The sequence below is a fragment of the Neophocaena asiaeorientalis genome, unplaced genomic scaffold (assembly GCF_003031525.2).
Source record: "Neophocaena asiaeorientalis asiaeorientalis breed wild unplaced genomic scaffold, Neophocaena_asiaeorientalis_V1.1 scaffold89, whole genome shotgun sequence".
Classification (NCBI taxonomy): domain Eukaryota; kingdom Metazoa; phylum Chordata; class Mammalia; order Artiodactyla; family Phocoenidae; genus Neophocaena; species Neophocaena asiaeorientalis.
Genome location: NW_020172592.1, coordinates 2,634,994 through 2,659,328, shown reverse-complemented (window position 1 = coordinate 2,659,328; position 24,335 = coordinate 2,634,994). Strand labels below are relative to the sequence as shown.

At 38.3% G+C, this 24,335-nt stretch overlaps 1 protein-coding gene across 3 annotated transcripts in view; it reads right to left on the bottom strand.

Annotated features, from left to right (window-relative positions):
• ITGB8 (integrin subunit beta 8) overlaps nucleotides 1–24,335 on the bottom strand; it is a 94,190-nt gene that overhangs the window by 54,437 nt on the left and 15,418 nt on the right. For all 3 annotated transcript variants that reach the window (XM_024738450.1, XM_024738452.1, XM_024738451.1), the window contains exon 2: nucleotides 4,160–4,245. In XM_024738450.1, coding sequence (XP_024594218.1) covers nucleotides 4,160–4,245 — 86 coding nt within the window. The remainder of the gene's footprint in view (nucleotides 1–4,159; nucleotides 4,246–24,335) is intronic.

The following is a 24,335-nucleotide window of genomic DNA, read 5'->3' as shown; positions in this document are numbered from 1 at the left end:
GTGCTCCGCAGGAGAAGCCACTGCAGTGAGAAGGCAGCGCACTGCAACGAAGAGTAGCCCCCACTCGCCACAACTAGAGAAAAGCCCACACACAGCAACAAAGACCCAACACAGCCAAAAAATAAATAAATAAATAAATAAATAAATAAATTTGTTTTAAAAAAAGACAAGAGAGAATATGTTCTTTTCAGTCAAGATCTCCAGGTGTCATTGGTGAATGACTTCATGGGAATAGAAGAATTCTATTTGCCTTGCTATTGACCTTGCTTGCTGAAGTTTAAAATGTTTAAAGCCTTAATTTCTCATTTCCAAGTTTATCCTATCTGTTGTTAAAACTTAGAGGTTCTGAATGTGAGATTTAGTTTTTAAACAACTTGGAGCTCCTCAGAGAAAGGTGGCATGTACTGCTAGATATAAGGGGCTGGATGGGGGATCTCAGCTGTCCCAGAGCCTGGGGAATACTGAGGGCGCATAAGGCTTGGTACATGTATGCTCATTCATGCCTCCCATGAAGGCCGCAGCCCAAGGGCCACATGCGTTTTAATTTAATTAATTTAAGTAAAAACTGCAAGCCTTCAAATCAGGAAAGGAAATAAAGTACAAAATAACTCTGATTTTTCTTTTCAGCCGGAAATTTTGTGATTTGTATATACAGAATGAAAAAGAGGGGAGGGTGGTTAATTCACTGCAACTATACATCAAGCTATGCCATTTGACCTTTAAATGTCAAATCATTTTGCTGAAATAGGCAAAAAAATATCATTTGTTTTGCAGTGTCTGAATCAGCATGGCTGTTTTTACTCTACTGTAAAAACTAAGTTAGAAAAACATTGCCAATTTGACAATTAGGTTTGAAAAGGGAAGAAAAGATCGTGGCATCAAAATAAAGAATGGAATGCTGCCCCTACCCACTGTGGCCTACTTTCCACTCTGTATAAAAGAAAAGAATTTGAAACCACACCCTTTTAACTTTTGGTGTTTTGGGTCATTTTAATGTCTTCTAATTCTTATATTTTACTTTTTCTACAAGAAATACTCAAGCAAACGTATACTCCGGCTGTCTAAAACCTATTTGAGAATGAAAAGCCCAGGTTAGAAAGTTACCCTGGTTGGCTTCTCATCAGTTGTTACTTTCATCCATTTAATGTAATAGTCTGGAGATATAAATAGGAAGAGGTTTTTCTCCTACTCGTTTCTGAGTCTTTCTAACCTCCAAGCATGGCAATCTGCACAGAAATGAAAGAATTCCTTCATCTTCCTTTTTGACAGAGAATGCCCTTTGTATTGTATTTCAGTTTAATTATGCTCCGAGGCTGCCCTGTAAACTTCTGGCTATGTAATCACAACCTGTATCTGACATATCAGGCAGAAGAGGAAGAGAAGTCTTCAAAACTTTCACATACGTTGTCATCTTTTTTTTCACATATGTTATGTCCAGTCTTTCATATATGTTAAAATGAATATGAGGCATTGAACTAGGTAATATTGATACAATTTTGTCTATCCTAAATATTTTCCAGTTCCTTTTATGTAGCATGGAGAGAAAGAGAAGTCAAAATATACAGAATGGCAGATTGACATGCCACACAAGAATGCAGACAAATTGATTATACTCTGTGTAAATTTTCTAGTGAACTTTTACTTTTGACCAGCTTTGAGAATTATACAAACCAGGCTTAAGTTGGTCATGTTTATCTCTTCTAATCATGAACAGAGAAAAAAATGCCTCTTTCTTTCTTGTCCCTCTATTCTTGCTGGCTGAGAAATAAAACCATCAGTTGCATATGTGACTAAATGGTGGGCAATCTTTCAAAATTAATCATTGCATTTTTCCTTTCAGTGGTGTCAGGTCAGCATGTAGGGAGTGGACAGCTCCTTCTGCTAATGATATGGCCAGTGACTGAGTGCTAACATGGGTTGCTTCCCCTGACGTTGTATTCTTAACACAGGCAATTTTCTTAGTTTCCTAAGTCTGAATGAATTGCTCTAGAGTCTCACCATAGTTCTTATAGTAACTTAAGCAATGCCTGTGTGCTAAATGCCTTCCACATACAGTTTCATTTAAACTTCACAACAGTGTGTCATAGTTACAGTTATTATTTCCATTTTAGAGCTAGGGAAAACTGAGGCTCAGAGTGGGTAGGTTAACATGGCCAAGTTTACATAGTTGGAAATGGATGGCACTGGGATTTGAATCCAAGTTGATCGCATTTCAGAGCCTGCTTTGTCAACACATAAATTAGACTACCCTGCACCACATAGAAGAATATTTCGGGATATGAACAGCCAAGTCATTTCTGGATGTTTTCTGAGATCCCCTTCTGAGGATTGGACCAACAGCAGACACCTCTGGAAGCCACCCTATGTTTCCTCCTTGGCTTACCTCCTTCCATTTGACCACCCATTCCTCTGAATACACAAAATCCCTCCTCCGTGGCAGGACTGACATTGCTACTCCCATAACTGTGACTCTCCAGACTTTTCATGCCAGTAGAGGTGTGAGATGGAGAAGGGTGCTCTCTGGAAACTGACATTCTATATGGCTGGCATGTTGCATTTAGCTGGTAACTGGGTTTCTGAACCATCTTTTGAAAATCCCTCTAAACTATAGTCACTAAAGTTCTCAGGAGCTGAAGTTAAGTTGGCACAGTCTTCACAACTCTAATGATCTTCCTTGGTCATGCAGTAGAGATCTAAAACGGAGTGTTGGGTGAGGGTCAGGAAATATCAACATATCAACAAATGTAAAACATACCTGACAAGGAAAAACTGGAAGTAAACTTCAAACTCAAGGTTATAGAGATGCGGAAAGGGAGGCTCAGAGAAAAGAGTGAATTCTGTCTGGTCATTTGGGTCATAGGAGGGAATGAGATTGGTCCTGGAAACTGTGGAATTGTCTTCTCTATGACATTGCCTGGCTCCATGGGTTCTGGCAAAGCACTGCCTAGTTTTGAGTGACATCTGATTTTCTGACCGATAAAGCCCAGAGTACATCCAGGAAGCCTTTGGGCTGTCAGTAGGAGGGCTGCTTACTTCCAGAAGACATGGCTACTGTTTCATGATCCCCTCCCCTGCCTTTTTCCTGACTTGTTGCATAGAAGAAAGTAATGTCCATCATGCTTTGCTACTTTTCATATTTCTGTTTCCTCTTGGGGGATGTATAAAAGGACAAGTAATAACAGGAGAGATTGGAAAGCTAATGGTAGATACAGTTTTTTCATCTAAATCAGAGGCTGCAAAAGCTAGAGATTTCTCTTCATGTCAAGCAAAAGGCCATTAAAGGTCTGTTTGTTTCACTTCTCAGGGACTACATAAATAATTGTAAAGTTACCTAGGTAATCTCATAAAAAAAAACAAACCCAAATTAGCAGTTAGCTTCCTCATTGAAACTTATTATATAAGGTAGTTTTGATTGAAGATTATCAACAAAAGAAAAAACTCAATACAAGTTTAGAGCCAAGAAGGAAGGAACACATTATAATCGTTTTACTAAAAAGTTTGTTATTAGGATATGTTTCTCTTTATTTGACTATAAAAACACAAATTTTGAAGAATAAACATTTTCTGGTTATTCTCCATGTAACAGAATTTAATGTACACAATATTGCGTGAATAGGGTTGCATGTCAAAGAAAAGCATCCCATTTTGCATAAGTAGCCAGTGAACTGATGTACAGTGTTATGAAATGGAGCAAATCACTTATCTCCAAGTATTTCAAATAAAAACAAATGAGATGGAACAATAAATTAGCTTGCTTTTCTTTAATAAGCAAGCACAAGACAACGATCCAACTTGGATATATAACCTAATGCCCCAAGCTGCAGCAAGAATTTCGCACAAAGCCTACTGACCTATCAAAAGTTACTATCCGTGTTTGCCAATTCTCTCTATAGAACAGATGGAAAACATAAAATGGTTTGCACTTCATTTCAAAATTACCATAATTTTCCTAATAAAAAGGTTATACTTATATTCAGCCAGATATGCTGTTTCCAAGCATGAAACCAAAGAAAATTTTCCTGATGCTCAGCAGTATCTTTCTTTTTCCTGATGCATCTTCAAGGCACAGAATATTAGGTCAGTGAAATCATGCTAGAAAGAAGGTCAACTTTAAGGAAAAGAGAAAAGAGCAAAAAAGGAAAGAAAGAAAAAGGCACACCTCTTGAGCACACCATCCACATTCCGGACCCAGCACAAGGCACTTGGTGCAGGACACTGCATTCGAAGATGCACATCTATTGTCTTCTGTAATGGAGGATAAAATGAGGCATTACGGTTTACTCTGATATTGGGAAGTATGTGCAATTCTAGACCAAAATGTATTTTGAAAACTGACATAAGCTGACCCATAGTTTTAAGTACATGACATCAAAAAATATATAATTTCTTTGGGAATTGTTAACCTGATAACTGCAATTAATATGTACCATATTTTCTGGATAGCTATCATCTGGTTTTATAAAATTAGGGAAAAGAAGGTGATAAAAATATGACTTTAGGTTTTGGGGTTTCATTTGAAGTTCTGTTGCAATGGCAGAGGATCCTCCAAATTTTTTAGTGTGCTAAAGTTTCATTGTAGTTCATATTATCTGAACCAATGAGGTGTTTTTGGATCTAGAATTTTTCTGTAAAAATAATCATATACAGACCTCAGTCTCAACATGTAAATCCATATTGAGTCACAGTGAATGAAGTTTCTGAGAAACATTCTTGATGGACATACACAGTAGTTCACTTGGTAATTCTGACTGCATTAATATTGATTATTTTGGCATGAAGGATATCAGAGCCAGACAAAATGGCAATGATTCAGTATTTTAGAAGTAAAGTGGTTAAAATGAATGGGTTGTTTTCGTTAACCTAATTTAGTTTCTCTGACTGGACCACTTTAAGATTATGACCAATTCACTTTTCCATAGCTACTCACACTTGTCTGTTATGTGTTAATAACATAGTTGTGCCTGGATACTATTTACCTTTATCCTTCTAGCCACTGTCTACTTAGATCATTAAAAAGAGGCTCATATTACAGACTTAAACACATAAAATATAATAAAGAGAGAGTCATAAATTATTTTATCATGAGGTTTTAGTGGAACAATCACATGCTTCCCATACTCCATCCTTTACAATGAAATGTCCCAAGGACATGGGAAATCACAGCATTCTACCCATCTCACACGCACACAGTAAATAACACAGACATCCTGGCTTTAAGTAGTTCACAGTCCAGGTGAGGTGAAAACTGTATAAGAAAACAATAAAATACAGGGTGATAAGCATAACAAAATATCACCAGTGCACTATGGGAATATGGTGAGGATCTTCTCACTCTACTTAGAGGGAGGGGCAGGGGTCAGAGAAGAGGGCATGTTTACAGATGGCTCCCCAGAGGCAGTGCTACCTAGTATGTCTCTTTGCCCTCTCATTTTGTTTCTTCTCATTTGTGTTCATCTCTTTTTAAAAAATGTAATAGGCATGAAAGAAGACTGTGTGTGTGCCCAATCACACATGTATATCGGAGTTTGAAAGGGGATAGAGTCTACAAAATCTCTAGCTATCCCCGTCTAATTGGTTTCTCTTTTCCTTCTCTCTCAACTTGCCCCAACATTCTTGAAGACAGGGTTGAAACGGTTCTGACCTGGAGGTGGCATGGGATGGGTGTTGGCAGTGAAGAGAGAGAGAGGAATACAGAGAAGTAAACATAGCAGAGAGGTGCATTGGGATATTGGGAAGTATGTGCAATTCTAGACCAAAATGTATTTTGAAAACTGAAATAACTGGGGTGGTAGTGAGCACTCTTCCCTGTATTTCCCCAGACACCAATGAGTTAAGCTAAAAGCATTCTTCCCTAACATCTCATTGTTCTATTATCCATCTCTTCTGTCCCCTTCATCCTTTGTCCTTGGCTTTACATCAGCTTTTAAAACACACCATCCAAAACATCTTCCCTGATCTAGATGCACTGCACTGGGCTAGAATTTTCTTCACTGGCCTAGAATTCCAAGGACTAAAAAAATAACTAATGTTTGGGCTCTCTTTACTACAGTGTGGTCACCAACTATGAAGACTCCATAACCTAAAAATCTTCCATCTGGCTTATCCTCCAAAACTGTAAAACCTGCTTATTCCTGAAGTATTCAGAAGAGGAGTGACCTTTTTAGTTTCGTTCTCAGAAAGCAAATCAGTTTAGGTGTAGAAGTCAAGCACATTTGCAGACCTAACTTGACCTTTACCAACTCTTAAGCTTGACCCAGCTGGAAAATGGAATTAAGTCTATTTCAGATCAGAGTTGACCAAGCCTTTCACTGAATAGGTAGGACTTTTGCTGTGGCAGTTAAGACTGCAGTCTCCTAGAAGGGAAGCTGCAGATTCTATGACTTTGGTCTTTGTTTCTAATGGTTGTCTGACTCTGTCTTAAGTTAACCTGGTTCAAGTTCAAGTCAGGCTCCTACGTCTATAGCACATGTAGTAAATAATGAATTTATAAGCAAACATCTGTTCTCTCTGAATCTTTTTTTAAAATTAATTAATTAATTAATTTTCAGCTGTGTTGGGTCTTCGTTGCTGCATGTGCGCTTTCTTTAGTTGTGTTGCAGTGCGTGGACTTCTCATTGCAGCTGTTTCTCTTGTTGTGGAGCACAAGCTCTAAGCACATGGGCTTCAGTAGTTGTGGCACGCGGGCTCAGTAGTTGTGGCACGTGGGCTCTAGAGCGCAGGCTCAGTAGCTGTGGTGCACAGGATTAGTTGCTCCACGGCATGTGGGAACTTTCCTGACCAGGGCTCGAACCCGTGTCCCCTGCATTGGAAGGCGGATTCTTAACCACTGCGCCACCAGGGAAGCCCTGTTCTCTCTGAATTTTGCTTTCTGTTTTCTTTTAAAAGTTCTAGTGCCAACCTCCATTCTCAAACTTCAGACACCTAAGGATGATGACCAAGGGACACAGAGACTTTGGTTCTGTTAATACTTCCCTAGTTCCAAGGCTGACATTTCTCAGTCTATTTAACTACAGGAAAAATGATCCTGTTTAGATGATATGTTTATTAATATTATTTTGAGGATGTTTAATCTACAGAAGTGAAAGAAAGAAGAAAATGGACCAGAAAAAAATAACCTAAAGACAGTAGAAATTTCAACGTTTAGCTTGGGATCTTTCCATAAGTCACGTGATCAGATCAAGTGAAAGTTCTAGGAAACATTTCTAATGTTTTTATGGTCTAAAGTCTACACCACAAAATTTCAACAAAATTTAAAGGATGTCCATAGTTATCTGGAAGAATGAACCGAAAACTGATAAAGATTATCGTCCGTGGTATTTAGAATCAATCATTCTAGATCCTCCTGTTACTCCTAGACAGAATGATTTGTAAAAAACGCAGAAATGCATTTTTTCCAGACAGCATCCTCTTCCTAATTGCATTTACTATACAAATTAAATTAAACTTGGATAATTATATAAAACTGCTTCCTTTAAAAAAAACAAAATAAACACTGTTATAATGAATATGTATTCTACTTTGATAACAGTCAAAACCAGGCAAATTGAGTACATGTAGAATAAAGTTTGGAGTATAACTTCAGGGTTTCCTTGTTCTAGGTGTATATCATAGTCATGTAAATGTTACAGATATCTTCAAAATACATTACCTGATTACTGAAAGTTCTTGCATACACGACATTTAATGTGTTATCATTTGATATAAAAGTTAAAACAAAGAAATAGATTCGTGTTTTAATCACTTGTAATTATCTACTTATTCCAAGTTTTGACTGAGGAACTGTTTCGTAAAGGCCCCTACAAAAATATAGGGAGGGAGGAGGTAGTTTAGGTCTCCTTCTTTGAAAATCAGACACAGGAAACAGAACCAAAGTCACAGTTAAATTTCAATAGGGATTAAGTAAAGGGGCAAGGGAGAAAAGGTGGAAGCATGGGAAGCTCTTTGGAAAAGATGGATCTGAGTAGGGAAACTTGGAAGAGCTTAGAAATGTATTACAAGGTTGCTTCAGTGGGTTGTGTAGGCTTCCTGGTGGAGGGGACTAGTGCCTGTGTTCTGGTGGATGAGGCTGGATCTTGTCTCTCTGGTGAGCAGGATCACATCCGGTGGTGTGTTTTGGGGTGTCGGTGGCCTTATTATGATTTTAGGCAGCCTCTCTGCTAATGGGTGGGGTTGTGTTCCTGTCTTGCTAGTTGTTTGGCACAGGGTGTCCAGCACTGTAGCTTGCTGGTCATTGAGTGAAGCTGGGTGCTGGTGTTAAGATGGAGGTCTCTGGGAGATTTCCACCGTTTAATATTATGTGGAGCTGGGAGGTCTCTTGTGGACCAGTGTCCTGATCTTGGCTCTCCCACCTCAGAGGCACAGCCCTGATGCCTAGCTGGAGCACCAAGAGCCTGTCCTCCACACGGCTCAGAATAAAAGGGAGAAAAAATAGAGAGAAAGAGGATAAAATTACCACCTAGAGGGGTGGAATAGGGAGAGTGAGAGGGAGGGAGATGCAAGAGGGAAGAGATATGGGAACATATGTGTATGTATAACTGATTCACTTTGTTATAAAGAAGAAAGTAACACACCATTGTAAAGCAATTATACTCCAATAAAAATGTTTAAAAAAATTTTATCTAGGTAACAAGAACTAATAATAGTAACTAATATTATTTAAAAAAAAAAAGAAATGTATTACAAGGAAGTTAGTGCCTGAGGCAGTATCTCAAAACAGGGAGAGCAAAGAAATAATACAATTATTGGTATTTCTCTTTTTTCTTCTAGTTTTTTCCTTGGAGTTCACATAAATAATACAAAATTGAATTGTTCATTTATGTGTTCTTCATTTCCTCTTTTAATTAGTATTCAGAATACATGAAACATAATTTTACTTTTGAAATAGACAAAGAAGCAGATATAATTAAAATAATTATAATAATATGTGGCAAAACTTCAACTACTAAAATAATTTTTATGCAACAAATGCATATTTCAAGTGTGCTCATATAGAATTAGTTGAAAAAATTCACTTTAATATTTGTAGTTTGTTACTAAACTATAATTCAGAAAATGCTATTCTCCAGCAGCAGCATCCAGCTTAGATTGGCAAATTTTTCTCCTCTACCTCTAACATACTGCTTAATTTCTTTTGAACTTGTAGCAAATAAGCATTCAGCCCATATAAATGAAAATGAGTACCTTTATGGGGAAAACCATTTTGTCTAAATAATTTTGCCTCTACTTGCACTTGAAGAAACATACACCTACATTTATGTTTAGTGAAAAACACCTTGGCTTGCTTTCTTTCTTGTCTCCCTGTTAGTATTTCCGGTGATTAGGTTTGATAGTCTAAAGATGTATTTGGAGAAAAGGTGGTGGTATGATAATGTTCAGTTCTTATATAGTGGCTCAGGAAAAAGGGTGAGGGGATTCTAAGAAAAAATAATTGTCTTAGATCCTCAGAGGAAGAACCTGAGAGAGATTCTTGGCAAGTGATTTTTGAGAAGGGAAGTGAGATGAGAAGGTCAGGACAAGGTGCTCAGCAAAGATGTTGGTGCAGTCCAAGTCTGATCTCAGCCTGATCCAACCCAGAAGTCATACCCAATTGACACCATGGAGTTGTCCCACCTTGAGGCAAGGGTGGTCTAACATTTATACCCTCATACCAGTCAGTCATTGGCTGCAGGCAGCCTGGAGGGCATAGGGTGGGGTCAGGGTAGGTTAAAGTCCCAGATATCTTTGAGCCATGTAGTTTGCTTTGGTGGAAGCCAATTCTGAGAAGGTGGCATTTGTGAGCCATTAACAGCCAGAATTCACAGTAGCTGGGGATGGTGTGCCAACCTATAAAAGGATTCCAGATGGGGTGCCAGCAACATCTACTAAAATGATGTACCCCAGAGAGTGATAAACAATTAGAGTAGCAGGCAGAGATTGCTATTTGCCTGCCTGTTCTTTACTAAGAGTATCTTAGTTTTGCTGAAGATGGCATTGAGAAGAACTGGAACATCACACTTTCCAGCCTCACTTACATGGTCATATGACTAGTTGTGATGACTAGGATGAGGAGGCAGAAATTGCTGAATGGGGCTTCTGTCAAAGTTCTTCAAAAAGAGGGCTGATTCAGCTGGAAGGCCCCTTTTGTCTTATGCTTGTCCTGCTTCTTCCTGCCTGGAACATGGATGTGATGTCTCAAACAGCAGCAGCAATCTTCATACTTGAGGTAACCTTTTTCATAGAAGCCAATAGTAAAGATGGCAAAAGTAAAGAAGCCCAGGCCGCTCATCACTGTGGGGTTGCTGCCCCCTTTCTGGGTTGTCTCTCAGAACTGTTTCTGACATTAAGAGGAAAATTCACCCCAATCTTACTTAAGCCACTATTTTTAAAGGCCCTCTTACTAGCAGATGAACACAATGCCTCAGACAGTTTTTCATCTGAGATTCAAAAGATAAATTAATGAGATGTTCATAGCAGCATTATTTACAGTTGCCAAGATATGGAAGGAACATAAGTGTCCGTCAATAGATGAATGGATATAGAAGATGCGGTATACACACACACACACACACACACACACACAATGTAATATTACTCATCCATTAAAAAGAATGAAATTTTGCCATTTGCAACAACATGGATGGACTTGGAGGGTATTATACTAAGTGAAATAAGTCAGAGAAAGACAAATACTGTATGATGTCACTTATATGTGGAATATATAAAATAAAACAAACTAGTGAATATAACAGAAAGGAAACAGACTCAGAGGTATAGAGAACAAACTATTAGTTACCAGTGGGGAGAGAGAAGGGGGGAGGGGCAAGATATAGGTAGAGGATTAAGAGTTACAAACTATTATGTATTAAAAAAAAAAGCTAGAAAGATATATTGTACAACACAGGGAATATACCAGTATTTTACAATAACTATAAAAGGAATATAATCTTTAAAAATTGTAAATCACTCTGTTGTACACCAGTAACTTACAATATTGTATGTCAACTATATCTCAATGAAAAAATGAAAAAAATTAATAAGAGAAAAACTTGAGCAGAATTAATATAACTGCTTTTTTAGAAATGTTAAGCATAACATTACTTTATATGAAACAGATCATCCACCCTAAAGAGACTGTGTTTTTTCATGTTTTGCTATTCTTTGGAAAAGTAAGACTACTAGACTGTCAGTTCCTAGAAAACAAGTGCTTACATATATTTTCTTTCTTTCCTCAGTGTCTGAGCCTAGCACCTGGTACACACTCAATTAATGTGGGATGAATAATTGATATTCTAAGTTGAGTTTGATTTGTCAATTTAATTTCTCAGGTCTTTCTAGCTCCTGAATATGCATTTTAAAATAATCTTTCTTTCCGAAACCTATTTATTGCAGAAGGCAATATAACTATGTTTACTTAATGTTTCAAATCTGGATGACCTCATCTTGATGTTTCCAAATGTGAAAAAAAAACAAATATACCTATAGTGACAAATTTCTTTTTTTTTTAACATCTTTATTGGAGTATAATTGCTTTACAATGGTGTGTTAGTTTCTGCTTTATAACAAAGTGAATCAGTTATACATATACATATGTTCCCATATCTCTTCCCTCTTGCGTCTCCCTCCCTCCCACCCTCCCTATCCCACCCCTCTAGGTGGTCACAAAGCACCGAGCTGATCTCCCTGTGCTATGCGGCTGCTTCCCACTAGCTATCTATTTTACGTTTGGTAGTGTATATATGTCCATGCCACTCTCTAGTGACAAATTTCTTTTCCTTACATTTGGTCTTCTGATATTGTACAGTTCCGCTGATTTATTTTAAAGCAAGGCTAGTTTCTTTCTAAAGAACTCTGAATATGTGATGGAATGGTACTGAATTGAAATAGCACTTTTGAATGCTATTTCATTTTATATTTATCAGATGCAAAACTACCAAATTCAGGTTTTTTTTTCTTATTGTTCAGATCTAAATCAGATTCCATTTCAGCAAATGTTTTATGCCCCTGTGAGGTTGAGTACCTTCTTACCGAGAGGAACTTCCTTATAATGCCAATGTTAGGAAATAGCATTAGTATCTTTTCTTCTTATTAACCAGGTTTATTAGACTTTTATTACATGTAATCCTCGTTTCAGGGACAAATTTCAACCTCCCTTGTTATATAGCAGAAAATCATGTGAGTACAATAGGGTTTTATGCTAGCATAAAGATTTTTGGAGCACAAACAGGGAAATAAAGCCTCTTTCAACACTGGGCAGGTTAAGAAATGTTAGGGCAATACTTCACATTCCATTAGTCTGCCCTGCCCTGTTTGGGGCAATCCCAACATGAGTCAGTATTTAAAGTACGCTGGGATGGCATAAATCAAAACTCTAGTTCATGATGGAATTTACAAGAAGAACCACTGTGAAGCCACTGATGACACTCATTTGTGTTGAAATGGGCCACATCAAGAAGGCTAGTCTGGAGGGGTCATATCAGAAACTTTTATTGTGACTCATTTACACACATTTTAACCAACTTTGCTTTGAAAAAGTTCTGATTGCAGGCCATCTTCGGTGATTGTGTAATTTATCCTCTATACCAGAACAATTTTAACTTGAAAGGGGGAACTATTAATTACACTGGTGAAACAGGTGTAAACTGAAACTCCTCAGGCAAGCTGAGGCCTCAGGTTACCCTAAATGCACAGTAGTTTGGTGTGTAGAACCAGAAATAAAAACAATACACAAGGCAATCCGTGCTCAGGTGATAGAAAATGTACAAGGAGAAATAAAATACCATGAGTTATTATTATTATTTTTTTTTATAGTGTGATCTATAAGCTTCATGTATTTGCATATCCAGTTCTCTCTTCAGATTGAGAAGTTCTCAGCTATCATTTCTTTTTTAAAAAAATTTATTTTATTTATTTTTGGCTGCATTGGGTCTTCTTTACTGCACACAGGCTCTCTCCAGTTGTGGCGAGTGGGGGCTACTCTTCCTTGTGGCTCACAGGCTTCTCACTGCGGTGGCTTCTCTTGTTGCAGAGAAGGGGCTCTAGGCGCTCAGACTTCAGTAGTTGTGGCACTCGGGCTCAGCAGTTGTGGCACGTGGGCTCAGTAGTTGTGGCTCCCGGGCTCTAGAGCGCAGGCTCAGTAGTTGTGGCGCACGCGCTTAGTTGCTCCGCGGCATGTGGGATCTTCCCAGACCAGGGCTTGAACCTGTGTCCCTTGCATTAGCAGGTGGATTCTTAACAACTGCGCCACCAGGGAAGCCCCCATGATTTGTTATTGATGAGGGAATCTCTTCACATTAAGGACAAACCGTCAGGTTTGAAAGATAGGTAAAATGCAGAAATCTGGCTGAAATTTGTTTGATTGTTTTTTAGATTATATCTTCTTTGAAATGGGAAGGAGACAAAAGAGTATGAAGAGTACTTGTCATTTGCATTTGAAAATGACTTTGCAGTTCATATTATTTCCTAACAGTGAATTTTCTTTTGGTGGGCCAAGCAGGTATTCAACAAGATAGTTCAACAAGAAGAGGCTCAAATCAAGTTTTGCATTTACTCCTTTGCCTGTGCATATCAGTTTGTCTTCTGACATTCACTCACCTGGTGGGAATTTGTGACAAAGCGAGGGAAACTCAGGAAGAAAGGTGAGGGGCAAAAACACAGCATCTCTCAATATTGCTTTCCTACTTCAGACTTGGAACTTGAAAAAGGATCAAAATCTCAAGATTCAAGGAGGGCTCCAGAGGCCCCTCTGAGGCAAATTCTGGTTAAAGCTGCATTTGTCTAACTTGGAAAAGCAATATTAGTCATGTGCTTTGTGTCTTGTTTTAACTGGAACTTTTCCATACATTCCAACTGTCCTGTTTATGAGGCACACTCCCTTTTTATAAAAGCCAAAATATTCACCGGTTTCCCACTCTGTTCCTCTAAATAATGTTTTTTAACCTAACACACTAGAGTTCTAGGGGCTCTTCCTATTTTCCTCTCCAACTCTTGGCATGTATGAATTTCCTTTCTCCCACCTAAAAAAAAAAAATCATAGTGCTATTCATGTCAAAACCCAAATGCCCCAGGATAGTAGGAATACATTTTTTTCATTATATCTTTTAATCTTGAAGTCACTTGCAGGTGTGCACTTGATTAGAGCAGCAGGGAAACACCCTATATTGTAAAGAATTTTATTCTAAGTAAAAAAATAAATTAAAAGTCAAAGTGAATTTTAGTTAATTCAGCATTTGGTTTTCCTGTAATTACACTTCAAAGACCAAAAAGGTATCTATAGTTGACTCTGCCACTTGAAAATCAAACCTATATATATGATAGGATAAAATTAGGGAAAAAAACCCAAATATTTATTAAGTGATTACTCTCATTTGGGCCCTGTCCCAAGCACTTTATATGTATTACCTCACTGAAAATTTATAAAAGTCCTATGAGGAAAGCACTACTAAGCCCATTTTAAAGATGAGGAACTAACTAAAACTCAGGCAAAGTCTCATCTCAAAGTCAGAGAGCTAGTAAGCACAGACACCAAGTGTGAACCCAATTCTGACTACAAAGCCTCTTCTCTTAAACATTGTCCTGTATAGAATAGAGAAAAACATAAAGAAAGACAATTATACCGAAGTATGATTTAAAACCTAAAACCCTTGTTAATTAGTACTATTATTAATTCTTAAGTGATGACTCAATAATAATTTCCATGTAGCTGAAGACAATTCTTTCATACTACTAGTATGTCGTTACTTTTCCTATCATCAGTCCCACTCTAGAGATGAGGATGTTAGATTCTCCCCAGTAGGATTATTTTCTGTCCTCAGTGCCAAAGACTTCCCTAAGTACTTCAGTGCGCTTTTCAAAATTCACTTTATTTCTAAGCACAAGGAAACTTTGAGTTTTAACACCAAAGCCCCAGCTTGAATGTCTTACCAAGTGCCTCAATCAGATTGGTTGGCACTTTTTCAGCAAGGGAGAGAGCTTCTCCTTTTACTACTGTGTTTCCCCAATATCTTGCCAGGGGACAGTTCTGGGCTGCATGCTAATTAGGCAGAAGCACTTGAAATGGTGTTTGCAGTTGCAGTTTCCATTTGTGAATTTCCAGTTCTGCCCTGGAAGCCAAATCTGGAACAGGGAAGCAAGCAACTTGTTCTTGTCCTAACTGCCTATTCTCAGACCTTGGCTTCATAATTTAACTTTGCTGAGGTTTTGCTTCCTTGCTGATGAGGTAGGGAAAATGCTCCTGCTCTTTATATGCTGTATTCATCTACTGTGTTGTGAAAACACTTTAAAAAGTAGAGTATGAGTTAAAATGACGATTGGTGGAAAACTTTTGCTTTATAGCATGTACAGTCCTGTTAGTTTATGCGGACATTTTAAGATATAATTTATAATATGAAAAATGTGTTTTTAAAGGTCATCCACAACCCTATATGTTATATATATCAGTTACTCATCAGTTGTCTGTAATGCGGAATCATTCATTGTTTTATGTTTTAAACTTGTCAGCAAAGAAGTACAAACAAACTTTTGCTGGGATGAAAGTGTTCTGTATGTTGTTTGTAGTGTTAGTTCCACAGGTCTGTACATCTGTCAAAAACTGTTCATTTGACACTTTAAATGATGTAAATTTTATCAGTAGGGTTGACTTATTGATGTAATATTTATCAATAAAGTTTATTTAAGATTAGCATTGTAAATTAACTTTGATAGAATATTATTTGTTAGATAAAGGACAATCAGAGCACAGTGGGGAAATATATTCCTTTCTTGAGAATATATATAAAAATATTAAATTACTTTATGTGGTTTTTAAAAAGTATGCCAATGACACATTATATAAATCTTTTGACTTACAGATCAATTTGTGGTTAACTAAAGTCATTTATCCCTATACTATATTTACCTGGTTTATATAACCTATTCAGATCGAGGGGTAAATTATTGTAATGCTCCTTCAAACAGATTGAGCTCAGCTGTGAGATGATAAAAATTTTTTTCAGGTTAAAAAATTATTTTTTATATTCTACTTGGAATTCCTTGCAAGGCTTCAGCAGCATGAAAAATTGAAAGGAGTGTGTACTAATACCAAGTGTAAGATTAAGTATCTTAGTAATTAGTATTAATATTAGCACTAATACTAATATAGTTTGAAGTACACATTAATAATACATTTTATAGTCCATTCTCTATAATAAAATCACTTCAATCTTCAAGCCAAAGATGATTCTAAATACTTCAGTGTCTCATAAAATTCATTTTACTTTTGGACTCAGGAAAAGGAAATTCTGAATTATAATTTAAAAATTTTCACCTTACTCTACCTTATAGGAATGAAATTTAATATTCTATAACATTTAAATTACCTAAACTATTTCAACTAATTGCCCAGTTTACTTCCATTGGCTGGAATTTGACTAGGTACTTCTTGCTACATACATATATCAGTGATCAGTACTTTACCTCATAGTCTTCAAGGTGTACTTTCCAAGGACAAGGATATTCTCTTATAAAACCACCAAGAGTTGGTGAATTTAGGACATTTTATATTGATACTGTAACACAAACTAATCTATAGTCCATATTGTCCTATGAAATTCTTGTTCCATAGTCTCCATATTTCCCCAAATGGTCCAGCTGTTGCTTCCACTTCATCAAAACTCAGCTTTATTAGAGTTTATCATTCTTTGGGTAAATCTTCAACCACTGCTTTAATCTTCTTGCTCTCACTAGCTGTTTGTAGGCTTCTCCCCCCATTCCCCCAGTCCCTGCCTCCCAAAACGTATCAACTTCTATTCTTTCAAAGTTCACAGCTCTTATTTAATATGCTCCTCCCAACCTTTGTTATCATCACCAGACATTTTTCTAAATTTTACACAGTATTATCTTGCTCATGATTTTCAGCTTACCCAATTCCATAAAATCACCCCACATCTCACTACCTCCACCTTAGACAGAGTTGTTGGGAATCCCTGGGGCCTGCAGCAGGGAATTCTCATGAGCTATTGGGGCCAATGGATCATGCAACCATGAGAGAGTTATTAGACCCAAAGACCAAAAGTAGGATAAAGGACAAATTCAGGGGGAGCCAGAGGATGGGACAGAAGGCAGGCTCCTGAGCCAAGAATTCTAAACATGAAGTTGAAAATAAACAGAAGTAGCGTTTATGCATCCCAAGCAACAGCTTATACCTTAGCATCTGAAGCTGCCTTTGTGGGGCACTGTTTCTTCCAAATTTCTTTCTCATTTCACCTAACCCCTAGGCCTTGTTGATTCATCTCTTGTTGATTTTCCATCATAGTTTCTCACATTCACTATTCTAATTCTTTCTCTTCAAATCCCCAAACGCTTCTGCCGAGTCCTCATACTTAAGATATGACCCAACCTTACCTTTATATTACCTAGAATATCTAAATTACTTTTTTTTTAAGTCAAATTTGTCTTTGTTCTCTTTTCAGAGGAAGAAGAGTTTCGTACTTGCCAAGATCATTTCCTCTATCTGTCTAGTGAATTGCTCACTCAAAGGCAAATGATAATTTCCTAATTATATCTAGCAGCTAGTATTTAGTAATGTTTAAATGTACTCTACCTTTTAACAGTGAGTGGACACTATCACTTCTCCCATTCCCACGACTAATTCTCTTTTTATGTCTGGCTATTTTTACATCTCTCTAAACTCTGTACCTTGATGGCTTCATGAACTAACATGACTTTAAGTCTCATCTGCTTGCACATGACCATCAACTTAGTATCTGCAGTTCCAAATTCTCACTCAAGTTTCTGTCTTGAATTTTCAACAGTCTTCTGGACATTCCACGTAGGTTCCTACTGGAACTTCAAAAGCTGCAAGTCTCAAATAAAAATCATCTTCCCATCTATCAGTAGCTCTTCCTGACTTGACTGACCTATTTCTGTTAATTACAATATTTTCCTAGTTATTCTGCTTTAAATCTTTATGGTCAACATTGACTCCTCCCTCTGCCATAATCCCAGCAACGTGTTAGTCACCAATACTTCTTGCTTTTACCTCAGTATCTTTAGCATTCATCTTTCCCTTATTGGACTTCAACCTAGTTTAGACTCTCATTTATCATTTGCTTTACTGTTAACAATTTTCTCAGTCTTTTACCTTGGGCATCTACCACTGAAATACTTTATACAGATGTTCCTCAGTTTCTCCAGGGGGTTGGTTCCAGGACCTTCCACCCCATACCAAAATCCAAGGATGCTCAAGTCCCTTATGTAATATAAAATGGCATAGTATTTGCATATAAGCTATGCGCATCCTCTCATATACTTTAAATCTTCATGTTAATGCTATGTAAATATCTGTAAATACAGTGTAAATATTATGGAAATGGTTGCCAGCATGTGGCAAATTCAAGTTTTGTTTTTGGAACTTTCTGGAATTTTTTTTCTGAATGTTTTCAATCTGTGGTTGGTTGAATCCAGGGATGTGACACCCCTGGATATGGAGGGTTGACTGTATACATTATTGCCTACCCTACTAAACAATCAGATAAAAAGCCTTCAATGATTTCCCACCACCTGAGTAGTCAAGTTCAAACAAATTCATCTATATCTAACTCAATGGCTCTCTCTTTCACTTCTCCCCTGATGCCCTAGTCATGGCCAGTATGTATGCCTCCTCTCTCTGCCTGAAGAGTCATCCTGGGCATTTCCCTCTATTACAGTCCTTCCAGTTCTTCAGCATCCAATTAAGACACTTATCTTGCTTTTACATCTCTGCCATCAGTTCCTTCCTGTTCCTTTCAGGTGTGGCTTATCTCACTACTTTTGAGTCCTTACAGAATTTGCATTGTGATTCTTACATTCTTCATTAAATTATAGTTATTTGTATGTATTTTATTTAGTTATTTGTGTTTTATTTGTTTATTCAGTTAGTTGCAGATTATGCAAGTGTGGGTATAATTTACATATTACGTTTGTAAATATACTTAGCAAGAAGCAAATTCCCCCAGGGAGGAGATGATGTTAGATAGTTTGGAAAGTCTTCAATAAACCCTTTCACTTCCAAAGCGTTGTCTCGGATAATCAGCTCCAGCTCATTGTCTGAGGAGGTAGCCCAAGGCATTCAAAAAAAATGTCCATCTCCCGCTCAGTAGGAGATTGAGTAGAGTGAGCATCCTCATACCAGAACAAAGTCAGGCTTCCTCAGACCGTTTCTCTTCCTTCCATAGAATCAAGAACAAGCCCCAGAACTTCCACCTTCCTCTTGCCACTCACAGCTTTATCACCACTATCTACCTTGAGTTCACAAAGACTAATCTGACTTATCCGTGTTCATGTCAGTTGCTTCAAGGAGTCTAAGACTTGCAAATACCCCTCTAATCCCTATTAGGCTGTACACAATCTCTCTTCTCCCCTCATCTGCTCTCTTTTACAACTCCAGAAACCCTCTTCTTGTGCTCTCCAAAATTGTTAGCCCATTTCCAGAAGAATTCCCTGTATATCGGTCTCTTCTATGAATTTTCCCACTCCTTGCTCTAATGAAAACTGAATCACCCCTGAGGTTCGCTTCCTTTGCTGACCTCATGAGTAATGGCTGTTTCTCCCATGACCCTCATGACACTGGGCCTAGAGGCAGATAGCTGCCCTCCTTAGTTCTTATTGCCACTTCCAGGGCACTCTCACTCCTCCCAGTTTTGACACTCTTAACTCAGATTACATCACTCAGAACCCTGAATTACTACGGGCACTTACTGACGCCAGGGTGATGCCTTCTCATTTCTAGAGAATTTTGACTCGTTGCTTATCACACTCTCCAATACTACTACTATTTCAGTTCGTGGCAATTTCAGTTCATGGCAATTTCAGTATATATGCAGAACATCTTTGCAATACCTAGATGCCCCACTTCCTCATTCTCTTCTCCAGTTATTTTGTCCTCCACTCTGATTTAGCTACTTGCTTAAGCCATGGTCATAGCTTTAGACCTTGTAATTACCAGTAATTGCAACCCCTCTACAATCCCAATATTTCCCATATTACCCTCTCTGACCCCTACCTCCTGTCTTTCAATCTCACTCACTTCCAGGATCCTGACACCGACAATCTGCCACCTCCACTCCTTCCATCTTCCCATCTATGTCACATCTCTTATATCCCTTGATAGCCTCTCTTTTTTTTCTGATCCCCTCCACCAATTATCCACAAGGCTAACTCTCACTGCCCTTAAGACTTTGCTCAGACATCCCCTTTTTTAATGATGTCTAGCCTGTCTAATCCATTTAAAATGGCAACTCCCACCTATCCCCCTAATCCTGGTCTACTATTTCCCATAGCACTTAGCACTTTCTAACATACTATGTAATTACGTATAACCATGTTTACTTTTTATTTTGTTTCCTCTTCCCCCAAAATATAAGACTCATGAAGACAAGGATTTTTGTCCTTTTGTTTCCTAATGTTTCTTATACATCTTGAACTATGCTTTCCACACAGTCATTGTTGAAAAATTATTTGTTAAATGATTAGCACTTATTAGATTTTAGTTTAAATTATAGAACCTATTAGATTATAATTCACATTTAAGTGCCAGTCTCTTCCTTTCAAGTGACATATCACTGAGGCAGATGCTATCCTTTCATACTTCCCTCCAGGACTTGGCTCAGATATCACATTCTGATGGGAGGAGGCAGACCATAGACAAAATAAATAGAAGGTCTAGCATTCTAGAAGGTGCTATATGTCTAGCACTTTCTGTAGAGAAAAACAGACTCAGATGGGGAGTGAGGAGTGCTAGAGAGGAAGGTGTGAGCACTGCTGCTTATTCCCCAGCTGCGTTTGTTTTTACTACAGAAGGTGCTAGACAAATAGCACCTTCTAGCACGCTGGACATTCTATTTATTTTGTCAATGGTCTGGCTCTTCCCATTAGGATATAAACTACATGTGGGCAGATATTTCTGTCTATTTTGTCCACTGCTCTATTTTCAGGGCTTAGAGCAATATCTGGCACATTACAGAGACTCACTACATATTTGTTTAATGAGAAGATGAATGCATGTCTCCTCTGCATTGACCAAAATGTCCCGTGTGTGCCCTCTCCCCCAACCCCTTCTCTCTCTGAGTTGATGTGTTTACTTCTGCATCGTTCAGTTAACTTTCTCCCAATTGTGTCCCCTTCTCTCAGTCAACTCTGGAACTCAGCTCAGGATGCCTCCCCTTGGGGAAGCTTTGTCCTGTTACTGCACTTATACTCTCTGGCCATTCTGCACTGCTCCCCAGCACTCATAACACTTTCTTTTTTTGACACGTTGTCTCTGAATTTTGCCACTTTGATATCCCTAGTCTACTCATTCGATAAATTAATCCTTATATTTCTGTTCTTCCTGTTTTTATACACTCATTTAACAGTTTTCTGCTAATAGCTAAAGACAATGCAAGTAATCATATATACCTTTAGGGTAAGGGATACACAACCTGGATTTGCTTTATGTTGATGCATTTTATGATGGTTTCTAGGAATACATTGTACCTAAAAAGGTGAACCATATGTATAGTAAAACCTAAGTAGTTGAAACCTTCAGTTAATCAAGGCTCTGCACTTTAATTCTCTGCTGAAGCATAGGAAAATTTAAAATTAAGTATTAATATTTAGAAGGGACTTTGAGGTTCTGTCTCGGCATCAGGACACACTTGACCTAGACCTATATCCTGTCTAATTCCGGAGAAGTCAAAAGCCCTGCAACACTAATGACCCAGACCACCCATCTCGGCCCCACATCACTATCTTGTTTTACGTACTCACACAGTTCCCAAGCTCAGCTATCCCACCTGCATGATATCTTACATCTCCTCTGTCCCCATGGCAACTAGTACAATGCCAAATGTACTGAATAGGTGTTCAAACAATACCTTCTGATTTATTGATTGAATGATAACTGTGAGGCTTTTCTCAAATCTCAGAGTCTGAATGATGTACTTACTAAGATAGGAAAGTTTACAAATACATCTTTAAAAGGTTTTCGGAAGAAAGCATCAAACTATGAATGACCATGGATTTCACATACACTGTAGGCAACCAGGGTTTTACTATAACTGTTTCTCACCTTCTCATGGGCAGCACTGTTAGTATTATTAAACGATTTCTTGGGCTTCCCTGGTGGCGCTGTGGTTGAGAGTCCGCCTGCCAATGTAGGGGACACGGGTTCGTGCCCCGGTCTGGGAAGATCCCACATGCCGTGGAGCGGCTGGGCCCGTGAGCCATGGCTGCTGGGCCTGCGCTTCCGGAGCCTGTGCTCCGCAACGGGAGAGGCCACAAGAGTGAGAAGCCCGCGTACAGCAAAAAAAAAAAAGATTTCTTGAGTAGAAGGAAGAGAATGGACAGAGATTTGGTCAAAAGAGGAAAAGATTATCATCTGGGAACACAGCAGAAAATTCCACTTCTTAAGGAATTTGAAGTTATAATGATTTGGATGGCCGTCTTCCATTCATGAATTATTTGGTAATTGTTTAATACCTGCTATAATCATGGCATTGTGAAGGGTCTTAAGAATAGGTTACCTACCTTGTGAAGCTTATAGAGTTATAGCAAAAACTAACATATGACAGAACCTTAATAAGTGTGCTGTGAAAAGAACAGGCTAGGTGCTATGGCAGCAAACCATAGGAGGATGTTACCTAAAAGGCAGACTGGGAGGGTCAGTAAAAACTTCCTTGAGGAATTTGCCAGATCCTTTTATTACATAATTGCATCTCTATTCTGTCTTGTTCCCAAATATATACTGTCTGTTAGAAATCACACAGTATTGTTAAGTTGCTACAGGGGGTCAGCCCATTCAGCTGGATCAGTTAAAGTTGGCAAAACAGCAGCAACCCGTTCAGAAAAATGAAATCATTCCCCAACATACAACACCCCAGGTCTAATCTCTGAACCCTTCTGTTTTCTACTCAGCTTCCCCTTGGCCCTTATATCCCTTTTGTCTTCTGATACTTAACCACCCCTTTCAAGTTCAACCTCTATGCTTCTGCTAAAGACTCCCAAGCTGCCTTTTAAAATATGTAATCAAGTATGATTATTTTTGAATGGTAAATAGGAGCTGTTTCCTCACCATGACTGAGGCTCTTGAGTGCCTCTCTATCCTGTCAGACCCATTTTGCAGATCCACTGAGTGTGCAGAGATAGGTCAGTTTATCTACCCCTTCTTCCCTGGAAGATTCTATTCTATTCCCAAACAAATGACAACCTGACTCCAAACTCTGTTCCTAGGCTTCTGTGCTCTCACATGCATGTGTACCTGTGGCCATTGATTACTTGCCTCCTGAACAACCCTGAGACACCCAGATTCCCACCACACTTCACCTTTGCACACCAACAGTTGAAAAAGGAGATGAATGAAAGGTCTTTTTCAAAATATATTTTTAACATATAAATTAAGTTATATACATTATTGATAATGTCTTCTCAGATTCTAGAATTCCCTGCCAGTCTCCCAGTGTTCATGTGGTATCTCCTGTGATCTTTTGGATGGAGGGGGCCACTGTATATCTGGGCAATATCCAACAGCCTTCTTTGTATAACCAACTAATTCAGACTATCCTAGGCCACTTACTGTATAGCATCCTCAAAGCTTTGGAAAGGTGAGTTTGTGCTATTAAGGGTAAAGTTCTTGGGAACCCAAATTCCTCATAGGTAAGTCATATATAGGAGTGCCACTGTGCTGTAGAGGTAGGCTTCCAAATTTTAGGTAATTCCGTATTTCTTGGGATTTTTCTGGGTGTTTTAGTTCTCTGCTTGTCAGTAAAGACCCCTAGGAAATATCCTAAAGTGGATTGACCAGTTAGTAGGTCATCTGCCACTATGGCAGCTCCACAGAACTCGAAGGCCCAATTCCGGAGTACTCTGGAGCTTGAATTCTTTAACATAGAGCTAGAAGCATCTACAGGCTTACCTCATTTTATTGTGCTTCATCTTATTGCGCTCTGTAGTTATTGTGTTTTTGCAAACTGCACGTTTGTGATAACCCTGCATCAAGTGCATTTGTTCACTTCATGTCTCTGTGCAGCATTTTGGTAATTCTTACAATATTTCAAACTTTTTCATTATTATTATATTTGTTATGATCTGTGATCAGTGATCTTTGATGTTATTATTGTAATTGTTTTGGGGCACCACGAACCATGCCCATATAAGACAACAAACTTAATAAATATTAAGTGTGTTCTGACTCCTCCACTGACATGCTGTTCCTCCATCTCTCTCCCTCTCCTCGGGCCTCCCTATTCCTTGAGACACAACAGTACTGAAATTAGGCCAGTTAATAACCACGTGGTGGCCTCTAAGCAGCCAAGTGAAGGAAGAGTCCTATGTCTCTCACTTTAAATCAAAAGCTAAAAATGATTAAA